At 40.1% G+C, this 18,665-nt stretch overlaps 1 protein-coding gene across 6 annotated transcripts in view; it reads right to left on the bottom strand.

Moving 5' to 3' along the window:
- mark4b (MAP/microtubule affinity-regulating kinase 4b) overlaps positions 1-18,665 on the bottom strand; it is a 72,796-nt gene that overhangs the window by 8,417 nt on the left and 45,714 nt on the right. Inside the window, exons 9-18 of one of the 6 annotated variants that reach the window (XM_078166909.1) lie at positions 18,279-18,398; positions 18,090-18,189; positions 17,385-17,494; positions 16,067-16,250; positions 15,727-15,947; positions 14,102-14,205; positions 7,189-7,467; positions 5,890-5,972; positions 509-553; positions 113-160 (exon numbers count right to left, since the gene is read on the bottom strand). In XM_078166909.1, coding sequence (XP_078023035.1) covers positions 120-160; positions 509-553; positions 5,890-5,972; positions 7,189-7,467; positions 14,102-14,205; positions 15,727-15,947; positions 16,067-16,250; positions 17,385-17,494; positions 18,090-18,189; positions 18,279-18,398 — 1,287 coding nt within the window. In that variant the 3' untranslated portion in view covers positions 113-119. Of the gene's footprint in view, positions 1-112; positions 161-508; positions 554-5,294; positions 5,973-7,188; positions 7,468-14,101; positions 14,206-15,726; positions 15,948-16,066; positions 16,251-17,384; positions 17,495-18,089; positions 18,190-18,278; positions 18,399-18,665 lie in introns of those variants that run through there. The other 5 variants (XM_033630315.2, XM_033630317.2, XM_033630316.2 and 2 more) reach the window with 5 other exon arrangements.

Raw genomic sequence — 18,665 nt, forward strand, 5'->3', positions numbered from 1 at the left:
ACTGTTATTGATATGTTCTGTTTTAACAGCAGTAATCCTGCTTTCTTTCCCAACTCTTTTTAAGAGTTTGAAAGACTGATTTAATACATTTTAATACTAATTAAGGCCTTACTTGAGGTTCATGAATAAAATGCCTTCATCTGCAGTATCTGCAGAAACCCTGTGAAAAAATAAATTTGTTATTATTATATAAAATGGCCAATTGTGGTGTTTACACTCATGCTGTTGTATGGATTAAGCGAGATACTGCAAGTGAGCAAAAAGCACATTTCCTAAAATGTTGAACTACTCTTTCAACAGCAGCAGTCCCAATGTCATTCATGTGTGTCTCACTGAAGAGTAAACTAGAGGCCTTTAACATCCCTTAAGGACATGGTAAATTGATTAGTGACTAAAAATACAAAAAGCAGGTTGCTTTTAGTTCTGCTGACAAATGAAATTCAAAATTATTCTGCTGTTTCACTTCAGTTGTCAGTGCTGGGGAAAGAAAATGTAAAATTGATCTCACCTTGTGACCGGAGATCTGCTGATTCTCTCAGGTTCGTCTGTGACCCTCAAGAGGAAGACAAACGTATCCGTTAGGAATCAATCAATTGGCCCATCACATTTTCACACCAATCCCCCTTCCAGCCCCGACCCCCAATCTCACAACACACACTTCCTGTTTTAATGCTCCAAACAGCTGCATGGCTATGTCAGTCAATCCACGTAACTCACAACACAAGACTTGACAACTTGTCTTTAAATCACAGATGGATCATCACCAACCTACACTCACCACACTGGAACAATGAATGGATGTGACAGAACAAAATGTCAAAGTCACCAACAAAACAAATGAGAAGGATAAACAAATGTAGAGGGAGTGGATCCAGAGCAGAGAAGCTGTTCTTAAGACACAAAACACGTGGGGCCCTATTTAAATGATCTATAGCACATGATCTGAAGTTCAAGGCGCAAGTGAATTTATTAGTCATCACTTCATTTGCCCATACATGTGTATAAAAGAGACAGTAAGAAATTAAAAGAGTTTGAACATTGTGCAGGAGAGGTTAGAAGCAAAAAATGGCTTATAAAGATACCGCCAATATTAAATTACAATAATCATACTTAAAAAAAGAAAAAGATTAAAACAAAGACAACAACTGATTAAAGTTTCAAGCCTAAGCAGTATTACAAAATTTATAGTAATGTACTAATGACCAAAAAGCTCATGTATACAAGTTGAGATGCATTACAAAAGAATCAATGAAGTGTTTAAAATCTTTGCAAAGTCTTTTTCAGATGTTTTTTAATAGTGATAATATAGATGTTGACTGTAGTGGTGGAAGCAGGCTGCTGAGATGGACCTCTGAATTTCTATGACTATTGATTTAGGGAATTCTGCAAATATGGAACATAAAACTTCTTAGAGTGTCTTGTGGAATATGAGTGAACGTGAGTGTGAAATTTAGGGCGTGTCCAACCATTTTTCCTAGTGAAACGGTGCATTATCTGGGTGCAGAGTAAGACTCTAGGGACAAAGGGGGTTGTATTTAGTACCTTGATTAATCATAGATGTGTTTTGGGTGGATCTGTACGTGGCACACTGCTATTTACATGGTGGATTTGACAATTGGGGAAGCAAGCTACTAAGAGTAATACAGTAAGAGCATTAACATCACTACAGCAACTATTGTTGGATATGTAAGCAGCAAAATTAAAAACTGTAGTTATAAACGTGACAGAGAAAACAGAACTAAACTTTTAGTTTCCGAAATAATGTCATTACAATGCTCCTTGTGCATAAATATACACAGCATCTCTCTTTATGGGGAGTCGGACAGCAGCGCTGCAGCTCTACTGTGCTCTCTGCTATGTTCACAGAGTGTAATTAATACTGTCATTAATCTGGAACAAGGAAGTAATATGGTGGAGAATCATCTTTGTGGCAGACGTCTGGCTCTTTCCTGCCCAACTATTGTCATTGATATCCCTCTGAACGTTTTAAGTATGTGTGTAGTTTCTATTCAATATTAAAATCCTGTAGGATGTTCCTTTTTTTTGTCCTTTCTTGAGGTCAACGTTGACAAGTCTCATCTTCTAATCAGAACTCTTTACATATTAGAGAGTAGATTATTGTGTTAAACATGCCACACTAAAGGGCCACACACATCCAGGATGTGTGTGGCTGCTGTGGGGTGCTTTGGAATAAAGTATCTTCTGCTCCACCCAACAGGCTGCTACTGAGTGTGAGGCTGCTTATTGCACTTTCCTTTCATGGCCACCGGGGGCTGCTGTTGCTATTTTCTGTGTGCAGACTAATGGCTTCTTTCCAACCAACCTGGCAAACTGATCTCTATCCCAGGAACTGGGGGTGGCTTAAAAGTGAGAGTAGGAAGATTTCATTGATAGATTTTTTTTTTTTTTTTCACTGAAAATGAAACCTACTCTAATGTGACCCTGGCTCTGACTAAGGAGCTGCTGCAGGGCTGTAGCTTTAGATCTAAATATAAGTTTAGACTGTGTCTCAGCTTTTTGATGGATGCTGTCTAATGTGTCACCTCTCTGACAGTGCCATCCACACAGATGATCACTGGGATACGCCTCAGCATTTATGATGTTATCTAATTATCCAGCAAACATCTGGAGGATGATTCCTTTTGGATTAAAAACACTAAACCTCAATCCAGCAACCCTGTTGAGAACATCTGACCCTTAACACCACTGTGTTGCTGAATGGATGGGTAGCTTAACAAGTCTTTACAAATATTGCATCAAGACATGCCTGTACTCAACAGTGATTATGTGAGTACTTTGTGACTGGAGAATTGGAGGTGTGCAGACTCGATTATAGGACCTTGCCTTTCTTGTCAGGGTAAAGAAAATGAGTGAGAAACACTTTTGTTCCTCCCTCAGAGACAGATGCCAAGGCAAGTTGTGTCACATCCCTTTGGAAGAACAACAGTGGCAAAAGTGTTTGTAAAGTATGAGACTGGACAGACTCCTGTGTATGAAGTTAGTGAACAATGGGAGTTACTGTGAATCTACAAATTTTGCTGGTAACTAGATGTAACTAATAGAGTGGTGCAGGAATGAGCCCTAAAACCTGGAAATGAGTTAGCAGTTTAGCACTCTCAGTTCCATCATCTTGAAGTTTGTTTTTTTAATGGGTTTTTGGTTAGATGTCTAAAATAAGGCCTGTGGTTAATACAAGCTTAAGAGACTTTAATGTTTTATTCTATGACATAAAATATGTCAGTAAATACCCATTCATGAATTCTAAAGCTTTAATGTGTCTTTAAAAGTAAGTTGCCGATATTGCTAAATGAGACTACAGAGTGTCATCACACCAAACACGGCTTTACAGCATCATTGTGGTGGTGATGTTGAAGTCATGCGACTGTAGTATAGTTTGTTTATAGCCTAAGGTTTGCTTTTTACTTCAGGTAATTGCTATTACTTTTTCAAATTAAATAACGCAATTACTTAAATTTAAGTAGTCTTGTTAGTCATTACCTTTGCCTTGATCATAGCAGATAAATACAGACTATTCCCCAGATTTTTTTTCTGGGTTACGATCTAACGTCACCTGACCTTATGGTGACGCAGTAAATGCCGTGAGTCGTCAACATCATGCTGCATCCACATGGATTCAGGCAGACAGTAGACAGACAATAGTTTCGGTATGGTACAGGATAAAACAGTCCGATGGAATGGCAGGACGGCAAAACAAAACACGCATGACAATATGTTGCTACGGTGATGACGTATTGTTTACAAAGCACAGAAGAAATATGTTAAATAAAATGAATTTGTGTCTCATACTTTTTAGAAAAATAGTATTAAAACTTCTGTTGCTTTACTTGAAGCCCTGTCCAGGCCACAATAAACAGACATATCAAAACATACCTATTGTCTTTTACTGTTCCACTACTTACTTTTCATCATAGTGATATTGGGTACAATCATAGATAAAATGTGACAACTGTCTTGTCACACACTACGCCACAGCAACACTAAAATAATACAGCTATGTGTATAAATAAGAGAATTTAGGCAGATATTTAAATGTTAATTTCCCCAGTAACCATGCTTTTACATGCAGTAATTGGTAAAGTAATTCAGTTACTTTCAAAGAAGTAACTAACTAATGTCTATTTTTCAGTAACGTGCACAATCTAGTTAGTGACTATCTGTATATGAACTGTACAGTATGAGCTCCAGATTGTGTGATCTGTATAAAGGCTGAAAGGAAGAAGAGCAGAAAGTGACGGAGCGAGAGAAGCTAGCAGCAGTGTAACAGGACAATCTGCTTGTATCTTGAGGGAGAGCTGTGCAAGATCCCTGTTTAAGAAGAGGATAGATCCTGGTTACATAACTAATCCTGATTTAAAACGGCAGTGACGCTGGGTCAGTCAGTCAGGATGACTGGTGCAGGCTTCTTACAAGCATTTAGTTCCTGCAGAGGGCTCAGACACATGCTCTGTGTTCTTAATGTCACAGGTTCAAAGCTACAATGATGCAGACTGAACCATCTTTACTCAGACCTGAATCTTTACAACGAAACTATGCCAAACTAAAAACATGAGGACAGGTCTTTTTTTTTTTTTTTTTTTTCACCCTGACCCAGTAATGCCCACTATATTACCAGTAGTAATAACGTTTTTTTCCTCAAAGACAGTAAATGAAACTATCACTTCTCTTCATCCTTATTTTCCATATCTTCATAGGGTTGTTCATTCCAAAAATAAGTTGTGTGAGTGTGTGAGGTCCATTATACCTAATGCTATCATTCAATATGACTGTCTAGAAATAGGGGTAAACTTTAAGACCCATATCTAAAAATCAAACCAACGCCACTCCCTGTCATCCCAAAAAACCAAAACAGTTATTGTTGGAAGCAGGTTACGGTGCTGTGCCACCTACAGCCTGTAGTGAGTGCTACAGTATGAAGCCCAGCCAGCAGAGACACAAGCAGTCCAGACAGACAGACAGACATTCAGGCAGACAGCTGCTGATCAGAGTTTGAGTCACATAAACATACTGTTTTGAGACAGAGCTGCTCTACAGGAAGACACAATCCTGTTAACTGAGGTAAACTTCGATGGACACAGTCACAGAAACTCAAGTTTGCTGAATAAGAAGAATAAGCTGGGATTAAACTGGGCCAGGGCTCAAGTTTCCAAGTAAAGTCTCTAAGGGCCCTGACGCACCAAGCTGTCAGTCTGCTGCTGGTCAATGTTAGGCCGTCAGTGTTCCATCATATTCCTGCTGGATAATGTCTGCTTGTGTTTAGAAACCTTTATTGGTGATTTTTAGAGTTAGAAAGTGCCGCTATTCTCTGTTAGTCATTACCCTGCTGCAATGACGGTGCAGAGACAGTGAAAGCGCGGATGTGGAAGTCCTGATAACGCTGACCAATTGGAGCAGACTGCACTTTTTTGGGAGGGGTCTTGAACAGACAGGCGCTACGACGTCTCCGACAGAAGGTGAATATAGGTGTTCCAGCACAGACAGTATGAGGAGTTTTTGAACTTCCTGATGGACCATGCATGCATTTGAAGAGAAACTACAGAACCATACTTCATGTGGAAAATGTAAACCAAAAAACAAGAGAATTTAATTAACCTTATCTTGTATTTATAAAGTAAAACACGTTTTCGTGTTCACAACGGCACAGGCAGGCTTTTCTTGGAGCCAGAGTCCCACATGTTAAATTGTACTCAACCACTGATTAAATTCCTGCCTATAGGGAAGCTTTGCCTCAGATAAATGTTTGTGTAACTAAACTCCAACCTGCAACAGACAGCGAATGAGGGGTAGAGGGGATGACAGGGCACTGGCAAGCAGGCAGACAGTCAGACAGACAGAAGCAGCAGCCGGAAAACATGGGAAAGGAAGACTTACTAACTGTTTTTGTCCCCTGTGGGAGGGTGCAGCCCGACATGGACTTGTTTGAGCTCTGACGTTTAGAAGGGTCAAGAGTGACCCTGGGAGGAGAGAGGAAGAAGAAGAGAAGGAGATGAAGAGAGGATGAGAAGAATGGATATAAAAGGAAAATTAACAGCAGAAAGTCAGAGAGACATTGAACAAAAGAGAAAGCAAGTGAGGGGGGATGACAATATAGAAATGACAGACAGTAAGAAGCACAGGTAGGAGAGGCAGAGAAGTACAAATCAAACTGTATGTACTGTAGTTGAGGTAAAAGAAGGACAGAAGATTGGCAGGTGACTGGCAAGGAAAAGCAAAAGTTGTTAAAGAATCAAACAAACAGATAAAGCAACAATAAGCAGCAGAGAAGAACTGACTGAGAGAGACATACAGTGAGTCCACCTGAAGAGCAGACCTGGGTCAAAAAGGTGATGTTTGTTTGTACCAGCTAAGAGTGCCAATATGTTGGAGTTTACTGCATCAGGAACACAGCTGATGGCAGAAGCTGAAAAGTGCAGGTTACTTAGTTGGATGTGGATTTTTTTCTAGAATTTACCATAATGTCCAACTACATAAATAACAGGTGTGGATAGAGGGCATTCACACAACACACTGTCTGATCCATTGTTGAATCGTATTACTCTGAAATTATCAATTCTTTTTATTGAGGGCTATTTCTATGAGGGCTGTTTCATTTGTTGTTTCCTGTAGGATGAAGCAGACAAATTTTCAATAGCAAATGTTTTAGCAGAGAAACGAAAACGAAAAGAAAGGAAAAAAATAGACCCTTAATTTTGGTTAAGCAAGTACAACAAACAAAAGGAATCATGTTTCATCACTATTAGACCCAGGTCTGAAGCCTGTTAAGCTTTATCATTAGAAAAGAAAGGCTGGTAGGTTAGTACTGGTTAAGGAAGAGACGGTGAGAGGGAGCAAAGTTAGCTTAATGACCTTCATGTACACGTTTACAGTTAAAGAACTACACTGTCCAGTTAAAAGCCTATAAACATAAAGGCTTTCAAAGGCAGTAATCTGCCATCACGTCACTACTTGTGGATGATAAGCAGTAACCATCAAACACATTCAGTCCTCAAAAATACTTGCAAATGTTAAATGTGCATTAAAACCCTGCTGTTAAAAGTTGATCAATAATCCGTTATCATTCTATCTCTTCCTGTTTTACCGATAGTCACATCTCTCAACAAAAGTTTAACTCATCCTTTTTAAACTTCTTTTCTGTCCTCCCTTTCTTTCTCTCCCGGCTTCTCCCCTTACCTGCGGGTCAACTTGGAGGTGAGTTTGCTTAGCAGGTTGGTTGTGGCCCGGGTCCTGGCGTGGGGCAGCGGGCTGGCGTCATGGGACGGTGTCGGGGAGGCTGGGGGAGCATGGGAGGGAGGGCGTCGGTCTCTGATCTGCCCTCCATGGAAGGTGCTCCTCACCGTGGATCCCCTTGAGAGGCGAGAGGAGGGCGTAGAGGACGAGGAGGAGGCCCCAGAGGCACCAGCAATGCTATGGGTTGAGGGGGAGGCGGGGGGCAGGCGGTGGGATATGGAACTGGGGGGAGGCAAGGGGGAGAGGAAGAAGAGGAGGAAAACCAAGAGTGGATAGTTACAAGATCATTCCAATTTTAAGTACAAGAACTGCACAGGAATCATATTACTGATCTCTTCAGCATAAATAGAAAAAAAAATACTGGATGGTAACTTTGTCAAGGTACACTATCACTGCAGAAATACAATGCAGACTGTTCAAGTCAGTGTAAAACAGTCAAAAGACTGAATCTAAATATACATTTGATGTGCTATTAAGTATATACAGCACCAGGAAAGTGTACTGAGTAAATCCCACACTGGGTGTGTTTACATGGGCCCTAATATTTCACTAATGAACAGAATAATAGCCCAATCAGAATAAAAATGCCTCATGTAACCACCTCAATTAAAAGTGACTGGTCAGATACGGCCCTAATGGAAAGACTTTCCAATCTGGTTGAGAGGGGTGGTGGGAAGTTAACCTTCATTCATAAGAAAATATTTAGTGCTCTACTGGTGCTACCTTCTTACGGGAGTGCTCTTTGATTTTGAAAGTTATGTGATGTTGTTAAAGGCTGAATTGTGGAGTAGCTGGACATAAACATCTTTTGCCACTTGTAGCAGTGGCTTGCATGAGACATTTAGGAAACTTAGGTAAATTGTAGCATCTACCAAATTCTGCATATGTGGGTACACCCATGTGACTTACTACTAAATTGTGTAAACAGGTAGAAACACTTCTTGTCTTTGTATACTTTGTATGATGAATGAATTTAACTTTCTCAGTAATTTTAGAAGAAAAAAAAAACCTTCTTCTTCTGTTATATTTCTGACAGATTAGACTCTTCACAGCGGATGAACCACTTCAGACAAATCAAAAAGGTAATTCTAATTAAATGCTTCTGGGCATGTAAACGCACATATTTTTACTTTATTTAATGTCCATGTGAACAGGTTATTTGGAATCAGAATGATTTCAATCAGATTAATGAAATACTGTCCAGCAGGCTACTGACTCTCACTTTGTCAAACACACACACACACACACACACACACACACACACACACACACACACACACACACACACCCCTCTCCACCCCTGACTCGCTGGTGGCCTGAGGCTGCTTTTCATAACGCTCTAGATAACACCCACACACAAGGTTCAAGTGGGGCAGAACCATTAAACGAGTTAAGTTGAAGCACAGCCATTGCAGAGCAAAATCGTTTAACATCAATGTGAACTAGCTGCCTACTGCAGCTCACAGCAGGGGGGCACACTGGGGATGGGGGGAAGAGAGGAAAAGAGAGGGATGGAGAGGCTTGAGAGATGAAGACTGAAAAAAAGGTTAAGAGAGGAAGATGAGAATTTGAACTGATGCAAAAATGGGGAGAAGTGTAGATAGGGTGAGAGGAACTAACAATGTTGAACTCGTTTACAAAGAGCTCCTGAGATTTTAAATTTATGCTTGTGTCTTCTTTCTTCTCTGTCACAGCATGATTCTTGTAAAAGTTAAAAGTAAAAATCATTCACATGACAGTCCTGAATAAAACAGTTGAAACTATCAGGAGACTGATTTGTGATTATATCAGCTGGCCTTACTTCATTAGAGATGATTTTTCCAAATATATTTGTACACGTGCATTTTTTTTTTTTTTTTAACCTTTATTTAACCAGGTAAAAGACCCATTGAGATTTAAATGTGCTTCAAAAGTTTTAGTAATTTCTAGCTAAAGATGGATATAGATACAGTGATACTATTGATTGACAAGGATTAATATAACTGAATAAGAGTGTAATAGTATGTACATAAAATCCAGGGCCCGTATTCACAAAGATTCTCAGAGTCCTCTCAGAGAGCTCCTAACTTAGCCTAAAAATTCCTAGCAAGGAATCTTAGCTTAAGAGTGATTCAGGAAGTTTCTGAGAGCAACTCCGAGCAAGGAGGGGACAGAAACTTTTATCTTAGTGAGGAGGTGTGGTTGATCCCGTTGATAGGTATGACGCAGTCTTCTAAAAGCTGTGATTGGTTGTTACAAAAAAAAAAAAAAAAGCGCTCCTAGTAGTGATTGGACAGTGAAATCAACCGATCATAGAACTTAGACTGTATTAAGAAATGTGTAATCGTGAAAATAATTTTATGTCATGATGATGAAACTCAGCAAAATTAAATTAATTGTTACACAGTTTCAAAATGTTTGAACGTACCTCATTCACATGACGATTATTATATTGATTTGCTTATTGTTATGTTTACTCGCCATGCTGGTAATTTTACTACTTAATCTATTTGATATTAATGGTGGACGCAGACTCAGCTGTCAGCAGTTACTGTGATTGCTGGCCTCCTTGTAAAAAGCGGTTTGATTTGGCAGAATGACCAAAACAACGAATGAAACGGAGAAAAAAAAGAATGAGAAAACCGAATTGGACAGAAGAGCAGTGCCTGCTGTTGGCACAGCTCGTGGAGGAGAACAAATGAGTTTTAAGAGGGAAATTCGGTCCCGGGATCACGGCACAAGGAAGAGGCAGACTTGGGAGTGCATTGCCCGACAAATCAATGCGTCGTTCCCTCTCCTTTTACGCACAAGCGATGAGTGTGAGAAGCGCTGGTACGTGCTGCAATCCAAAGCAGGCGTTATTGCGTTACTACGCTGGGTGGGAAAAGTAAGCTCATCCCTGATGAGGTCAACCACAAACATTATCCCTGCATGATCAAGCCGGTAGCGTCTTATTAAATCACTGTCGTTCAATATACGGAGAATATCTCTCCTTCCTCTCTGTCTTTCCGCCATCTTCTCTGTTTAAGACACTCTTAGGCTTCTTAAAAGTCCTCCTCCCTCCTCTTAACAGTTTTTCACTTTAGGAGCTCTCTTAAGGCCTAAGATGCTTTGTGAATAACTTTTATCTTACCAAGGGAAAATTCTCAGAAAAATCTTAGAATTCCTTGAATTCTAAGATTTTTCTTAGAATGACGTCACTAAGAGCTTCTCTTAGTCTTAGGATTCTTTGTGAATACGGGCCCAGGTGACTATTTGCAAATTACAATCTCCTCAACATACTCCTCGGTTATCTATATCTCAGCATAGGGCTGCACAATTATGGCCAACATGATAATCATGAGAACTTGTTATTTATTCCGATTATTCATTAATTTTATGGACAATATATTTTCATTGCAACTTTCTATTCAAAGGAACCCTGCTTTCATTTTTGTGTTGTACTACATTCCTGCTAACGTACAATCAAAATGAGACTGGTCATTCACAGTGCATCCCCTAGAAGCATTATGTAAATAAATTTGTGCCCAAAATATAGGCTGACTAAAAATAAATAAACCCTAAACCCAAAATAATTTAAAATAATGAGTGATGACGGTTGATAACGGATGATTTTCATTTTGCCCATCTGCAGTTGCAACATTCAGTAAAGATTTTTACGGGCTGCTGCTGCGAAGTGTGCATGAAGTGGCATGACAGATGTTTAAAAGTGGAGGTTGGCTGCACGTTCAAGAAGCTCATGAACTGATATGAGCAGAGCGCACATTGTAAATGTAAATATTGCAGTCAGTCATGTTCATTCAATTTACGGGAAGCCAAAATAGCAATCGTGAAAAATTTTTGATTAGTTGTGGAGCCCTTCAGAAGGATATTTTGTTGTTTTTGTCTACATTAAACTATGTGCTTTATGACATGTTGTCTTGTCTATATCTGGAGTATGTCTTGGCATCGGGGTCACTTACCTTCCAGTGTCATCATAGATTAGTGTTTGTGTATATAATGTGTTCATACACAGCAATGTGTGTCCAATATATGGAAAGTATGTTTTATATAAACAAAATATGATTGGTCATACACACGCTGTCATGTACACAATCAGGGTTTTGTGTCTCCTATGCACTTTTACCACTACAGTACACACAATTTTCATATGCATTTTTATTAACTAAATGCGACTGTGTGTGTGTGTGTGTGTGTGTGTGTGTGTGTGTGTGTGTGTCCATACACGTGTTTGTACCATCAACCACTCTGGCATGGCATCACATTGACAAGGCCTCTGAGGCAAGTGGAAGGTTACGTTGGCACAATGCCCGTCCTCACTTCATCCTGCTGCTCTCTCCTCCTGCTCACCTCCTCTCTTTTCCCCCTCTCCCATCTCTTCTCTTCACTTCTCATCATTCCTTCCTTTTACCTGCTCTCCTTTCCTAAAGCCCTCACCATCACCTGTTAAATCACGTAATGAAGCAGCAAAGGAAGATACTGACTCGTTATGCCTCAATATAATAGTGTTGAGCTTGTTGTCAAATCAACATGGAGGGGCCAATCCCAAGCTGTGTCTTAAACGCCTGAGAGTCAGTGCTCCATTGGGAGCGCCATTTGATGTTTTTCTTCCTTTTTTCCTCCCTTTTTTTCCCTGTTCGGTATCTTATAAAGCATCATGGTTGGAAAACATGAGTATGTTGGTGTACTTTACTGATGTCATTTTCTCCTGACCTTAAAGGTATACGTCACATCCCCAAATAACCATTTGTATATAAATTATGCACGCTGTGTTATGTTCTCCCTGCCTTAGGCTTTCCATGTAGGCGCATTGAAAGGCAAGGAGGTGTGCTCTCTCTGCCTCTGGCTATCCTTGTTTTCACATGGAATTCTTGATAAAATAAAGTAAAAGGGATCCACTTTTAACAACAGCAAAAAAACATCCATTTGCAAAGTCTCACACAACTAATGCAGTATAATACAAGTCTCATTTATCCAGTCAAATGCTCAGTACTTCCCAAACACTTACTTACTGAACTGATAATGAAACTTAGCGTTGCTCTGTTCAAAGTCAGATTCCATTGAAATAAAAAAACACTATTTTTACCTCGCTGAACACAGGAGCTGCTGGTCTACCACTGCCTCTATCGGTTATTTTGTTTGTTATTGTGTGACCTTGTTCCTCTAACACTAAGTTATTAAAAAAAACTTTTTGTACAATCACTCATTAATGTTTTTCTTCTCTGCTTTCAATGGATTCTTAGCTTAAAAACTGTCTCTCAGTCTTTTATCCATTTGATACACCCTCTGCCTGACCTGCCCCCCCCACCTCCCATCTGTGCAGGAAAATTTTACTGGAGGTCAGACGACAGACAGGAACCTTCTGGCTCTTCCTCTGAGCGGCAAAATTGCAGAGCGATAAAGAGACAGAGGGACGAAAAACAGGTCAGCCAGAATGAAAGTGAGAAAGTGATTGAGTGACCATAGGAAAAAGGGAGAGAGAGAGAGAGAGAGAGAGAGAGAGAGAGAGAGGGGAGATGGTGGCTGCCATGCTCTGACACTGACAAGCAGACAACCATCTGTCACAACAACAGACAGTTCATATTGGGTACATAAACACACACACACACACACACGCAGACAAACTCACTCATGCACAGTTTAAGCCCTTTATCCTCTCTTGAAGAGACAAAATCTATGTGAGACAAACACTCCGGGCCAAACACTCTCTAAGCTCTGTGCAAAAAGCGACAAGCTGTACCAGTGGAACCAGTCCTTCACAGTAATCCAGCCCTTAAAAATATTCTTTCACATTGTTAATACTATATGAATGCATTTCCTCAGCTGGTTGTAATTAGATGCATCACGGCAATTTCAGTTTAAACTGCATAAATTATTCCATCTTGTCCACGATCACGTTGCTGCTCTTTTTTTTTTTTTTTTTAAATTTTGTTGAAGTACTAAATCAGAAAAAAAACCCATTTCATAGTCAGCAATACCAGTCAGTTAATTAACAGCCTGTGTGCCAGACTTATTTTCAGAAAACTTTCTGAAGAGTTTTTCCCTTGTCACAACTTGTTCCTTAACCTACGCCTAATTACTAAACCTAATCTTAACTTCTTAAGGTTCCTCAAGGAGTTTAGATAGAAGATGAGGTGAATTTAGGCCCTGTCTACGCGTACATATCTTTTTTTTAAATGGATATTTTCTCTCTCCAAAAATACATCAAGAAAAAAATCGCTGTCATATGCTGTTTTTGAACACAATACAATATAAAAAGAGTCCTATCAAGAAATGAAGAATCACTAAAATGTCCATCCTTTGAGCAATGTCAGTGACGGTCCATACCCTGCAATCCAGTGCAAGTCGGAAATCAATAATTCCAAGTGGGTATTTCCGACCTTTGATCTAAATGCGCCCCAGTGCATTTGCTCGGGAAAACATGGATGCCCACCACAAACTTATGTTTGTATGTCCAGTCTCTGAGCTTCACAAACATCGACCTGCATCAATTACCACAGCGCCATTAGTAAACGGCAAGTGTAATAGTTCAAACCATAGCCAATAGCATGACGTTGGAGAACTTTTGTCCATTGGTTTTTGCAGCATGTTTCAAACATCACATAAAATAAAAATTGATAAAAAGGTTATTCTGCTCAGTGCACTGTGTGCAAAGCCATGTTGCTGTGATGGCAGGTGTGTTTATGTCAGCGAACTCTGGACTGGTGGATCTTGTTGAGTCCGTAACTTGGAATTCCAACTTGAATGACCGTTTCATTACACTTTTCTGTGTAGCAGGTTGTTTGTGTCCCAGTTCTGAGTACAGTGGATTGTGGGGATAATGTGAGGGCACTTTGCTTATCTTTTACAGTACAAATGATACGGACACTCTCCTCACCTGTTTTCCTTGCCATTTTGCAGCAGCGTGTGTCTATCAGTGCTGGATCGGTCTGTACAGACATACGTGTTTCTTCGAGTCATGGCACTGGCAGGAATGTTATTCTGGAGAGAGAGAAAAAAATAAAAAATCAGAAAATCACACGAATTTGACTGAAATGAATAATGTCCTCAATGTCCTCTTTAAATTAAGTGGAGATGGGAGAATGTGGTTTATAACATAACTAAATGAAAGGAGGGCTTCAAACGGGAAAGGCATTTATTATGATGCTGTCTGACAATTTATATTATTCCATTTTAAAAGTCCTACTTATGTAAACCCTGTCCACCTGGTGGTCCAAGCAGATAAAATAAAGTAAAGACTTCCCTGCCTTGTCTGTTTGTCCTCAAACAGTCATGAGTTCTGCCTATATCTGCTGTACAGAACACTAAAGAGTTAATCTCAGGTTAATCTGACTGCTGTCCTCGACTTTTTACACTCCCTAAACTCTTGCTTCTACATGCTTATCTTACTGAGCAACCATAATCTCCATATTCCTCCTGCTGGGTGAATCTACAGTTTGTTATTCATCTATGTATGTAAGTATTTTACTGCTCAACTCTTCTCTAATCTCCTGAAGACGTTAATGTTTGCAGTCTCCATAATATCTGTGTCTGTGTAGCATAATCTGAGGAAATGGGATTAGGAAGACTGGGGATTCTGCCATCTGTACCTTTCTACAGCTTGTTTGCAATCATGTGACTATTAAGATGTGCAAAACTCAGATGGAGGGCAAGAAGTGATAAATCCATATACTGCGTGAATTGGAAATAGAGGAAATTGAGGACTGGATGAACGTGCAGGCAGCAGATATTGTCAGAAAAGTTTAATTTATGATGGATTTAATCCATACAAAATGAAGAAAACTGATTTTGTCTGGTGTGGAAACGATCGTTGTTACAAATGACCTCATCCTCTATGTTACTAATGTTACATGGCGAGCCAATAAAAATCTACAAGACTCTAGAGGACTGTAACTATTTTGTGCTGGCTCCACTAGTGAAAAAACCTTCTGTCTTGTTTTTGGCCAGGTGAGTAAATGTGCTTTAGTATAACTGTCCTCTGTACAAGGATGCACCGCTGTCAGGCTAATGTTACTAGCAAAGGTTTGCTAACATTAACTACTTTTTTCTAACTAATTGGTCAAACATTCCAACAGGTCCGGTGAAACAACGTTAAAAATCTGAGTCGTGGCTACAAAGGCATGTTTTACACAATGCTTTAATGTTAATGTTTGACATGAGCTGACTCTGCTCCTCCAATATGAAGACAAAGGTTATTGATCCACATTTGCCACTGTTTTTCAGTGAGGTTTTTTTTAACTTCTCCTTCCTCCTGCTATTTTCAGGACTTAAAGTGCCCTTTGTTTTTCTCTGATTTGATCGATTAGAACAACCATTAACAGCACAAATCACAGGTAGGTGTGCAGTGTTGTTAGACTTTGCTTCCAGTTGCTTGCCCTCCATCTGTACAGCGTACCAATGTATGACATCATATCCAAAGAAGCTACAGAAAAGAGAGCACAGGTGAGAGATAACTGAATCTGAATGATTCATCACACCCAGAAAACATCCTTTTGGCCTTACTGTAGTTGCATTAACTTCCTTGCGCCGGTCGGGTATCTCAGCCTTATTTGGGTTGTGAGCGGAGCTAACCATGGGACTGGAAGGGGTTGGGATGCTACGGGAGCCAACAGTACTAGTACTCGGCTTGCGGCTCGACAGCCGCTCCTCCTTAAGCCCTGCGCCTTCGCCTACTCCACTGGGACTCCGCTTGGGATGTGTCGACCCTGGAACGGCTGGACCACCTGAGAGACAGGAAAGGGTTCTCAGAGAGGTAGATTTCAGGTAATTCAGGATCAATGAAACCAACTCCAACCAATCACTAAACAAGCTAAACTCCACTGATCTCGCTATTTTGCCTTACAGAAGTCAGAGTGTCTTCTCTGGCGGTGGTAAGTGGAGGCGCTGCGCTGTGCCTTGTGGCCAGAGGAGGAAGAAGTTGCCCCAGAAGATGAAGTGGTGTGTTTGCTGGTTCCGTTGGTGATGGCGCTGGGTCGGACTCGAGCTAGACTTAGACTGCTGCCCGACCGAGACTCATTGCCTTCCGTCTGAGAGACAGACAAACAGATAAAAAAAAGAAAAACATTTATACTTACAATATGACTGGAGACAGGTATCACTTACAATGTTTACAGCTTCTTTCCATGCACCAACACAGGGCTATAACCAAGATCATATTAGTTCAGTAGCTAAAGAGGCAAGCTCAAAGATTTCAATCCTGGTTGATTTGGCGACACTTGTGGTTACTGGTGGTAATAAATCTGGTTTAATATTACAGTTCTGGGGCAGCAAAACAAACTGTTGTCTTTTTGCTATGACTGGCAAAAATTGTCCTTTTTCCATCAATCTGTGAGCAACCATGATCTGATTTTATTCTGCACACGTCATGAGTCTGCAGACAGCAGGACATAGTCAAAGGAGTAAGTAGTTCCTCACGAAGTTGCCTGCAGTTCTTCAGCTAACAGCTCACTGTGGCTACTCCTGGCTGTTCCATTATTCCCTACAATATTTCAAACTGATCCACTGTAAAAAAATAAATAAATAAATAAATAAATAAATAAAAAAAAAGCCAGAAATGACCGCTATCTCGTTTTGAAGATGAACAACAGTGGTGACTCCTTCATAATAAAAGTCAACTCGTGTTTCAACAGTGAAATGCTTTTAATGTTGTGAAGCTGTAGCAGTAAGACATGTTTGCTTCGCATGAGCAGCAACTTAACACAGCATTTGTATCAAATGTCGCTCTTGACATCCAGTTCATAATACTGCTAATACATAAATATTGCAAAACTTTTATTAGTGGGCCATTTGCTTAGTCACCTTTGTGTTACCTCATTCAGCAACAGATAGTCACTTAGACCTTTATTTAAATAAAAACCTTCAAGATAATTCTTAATTTCCAAAAATGAGCAATATAAACTGTTAATGACAGAAGAAGTACAATCTCCATCCTAAACCTGACTCCCAATCTGTGGTCATTTTTGATTTTCTGATTTCTCTGTTTTAATTAGTATATGAGCTTAACTGGCAAGAGATGTAACATACACTGCCGAGTAAAGCCATAAACATTTTACCTCATATTCAACTGAAATACAGAGGAAGATCTGCAACCCCAAAGAAACGAAAAAAAACCCAAACCAAAACAAAACAAAACAAAACAAAAAACACGCCAATACACTCACCTCATTGTTGCGTCCCAGCAGCAGGTACGTGGCGGTGACCTCATTGTACTTATGACTAGACAGCGAATCTCTGATCTCATCTCTGGTAAAGCCCATCCCAACCATCACATCTGGAACAAGTACAACAAAACTGTGATTCCAGCTACATGTTAATCATGCAGGTTTGACCTTCTGTATTTTCATAAAAGGTTCTATCTCAGTGCTCTACTTGGTGTAAAACTTTAGTGCATGGATGAATATGCAGGACCTGAACTTAACAACTACCAAGAGTCAATCAAACAGGTGTGGAGCACCATGTAGGTCATCTTAAGCTTTTATGATACTTAATTATAACATCCCATAGTAGATTCATGTAAAGGAAGCTTTGAGTGACGCAGAATGTCAGATCTCTAGCACAAGCTGTCCCTCCCTGAGAAGTTGAACAGTGCACCAGAATTTCTTAAAAGCCAACCAAAAAGGCACTGATGACTTTGTGACCACAACTCCAGACCTCCCACAAAATACTAAAAAAAAAAAATCCTTCAGAGGCGGCAGCTGATGACTCTGCGGACAGAAAGGCCTAAGGCAGACACTCCCAGTTTAACACCACTGAATATTTCTGTTACTGTTAGACATGATCCGACTCAACCCCAGACAGTCATTAGTTAATCCCTCTTTGATCAATTACTCAGTAAATAAATGAAGTAAAAAGTTTGTGTTTCTCACCAATGCGGCTTGTGTTGTTAAAGTCCTCCTCAGGCTCTATGTGGGGCTTCAGCTCATCACTATCATAGCCGACATTAATCCACTTATCTCTCATTATTTGCTGATGAGGAAAGAGAAGGAGAGCTCATTATTGAAACAGTAATGGGGCCATTTTGAAAATGCTGTATGTAGTGTATGGTTCCTCCTCACCTCCAGCGAGCAGCGCTTGGAAGGGTTGAGGACCAGGAAGCGGCGCAGGATTGCCTCGCAGTCTGTTGACATGTAGAAGGGGACACGATATTTCCCCCTCAAAACACGCTCCCGCAGCTCCTGAACGCAACACACAATAATACACAATGAATTCCCCCTACAGGGAATCAATAAAAGTTGGGGACTAGGCAAAATTTAAATATTGTTTATTGTCTTTTAGTAAACTCTTATGTTATGTGATACTGTAGGTGATGAAAGGTTCCCTGTGGAGTTTTTGACATCTATTGGAGCTGTTTTTCTGAGTAGGTCCCAGTTTTGGTTATGTAGTGTATGCGTATACACATGTGCACACGCATGCACACGAGTGACACAATACACATTCCTTCT

This window comes from Epinephelus lanceolatus, chromosome 4 (assembly GCF_041903045.1).
Source record: "Epinephelus lanceolatus isolate andai-2023 chromosome 4, ASM4190304v1, whole genome shotgun sequence".
NCBI classification, from domain to species: Eukaryota; Metazoa; Chordata; class Actinopteri; order Perciformes; family Serranidae; genus Epinephelus; species Epinephelus lanceolatus.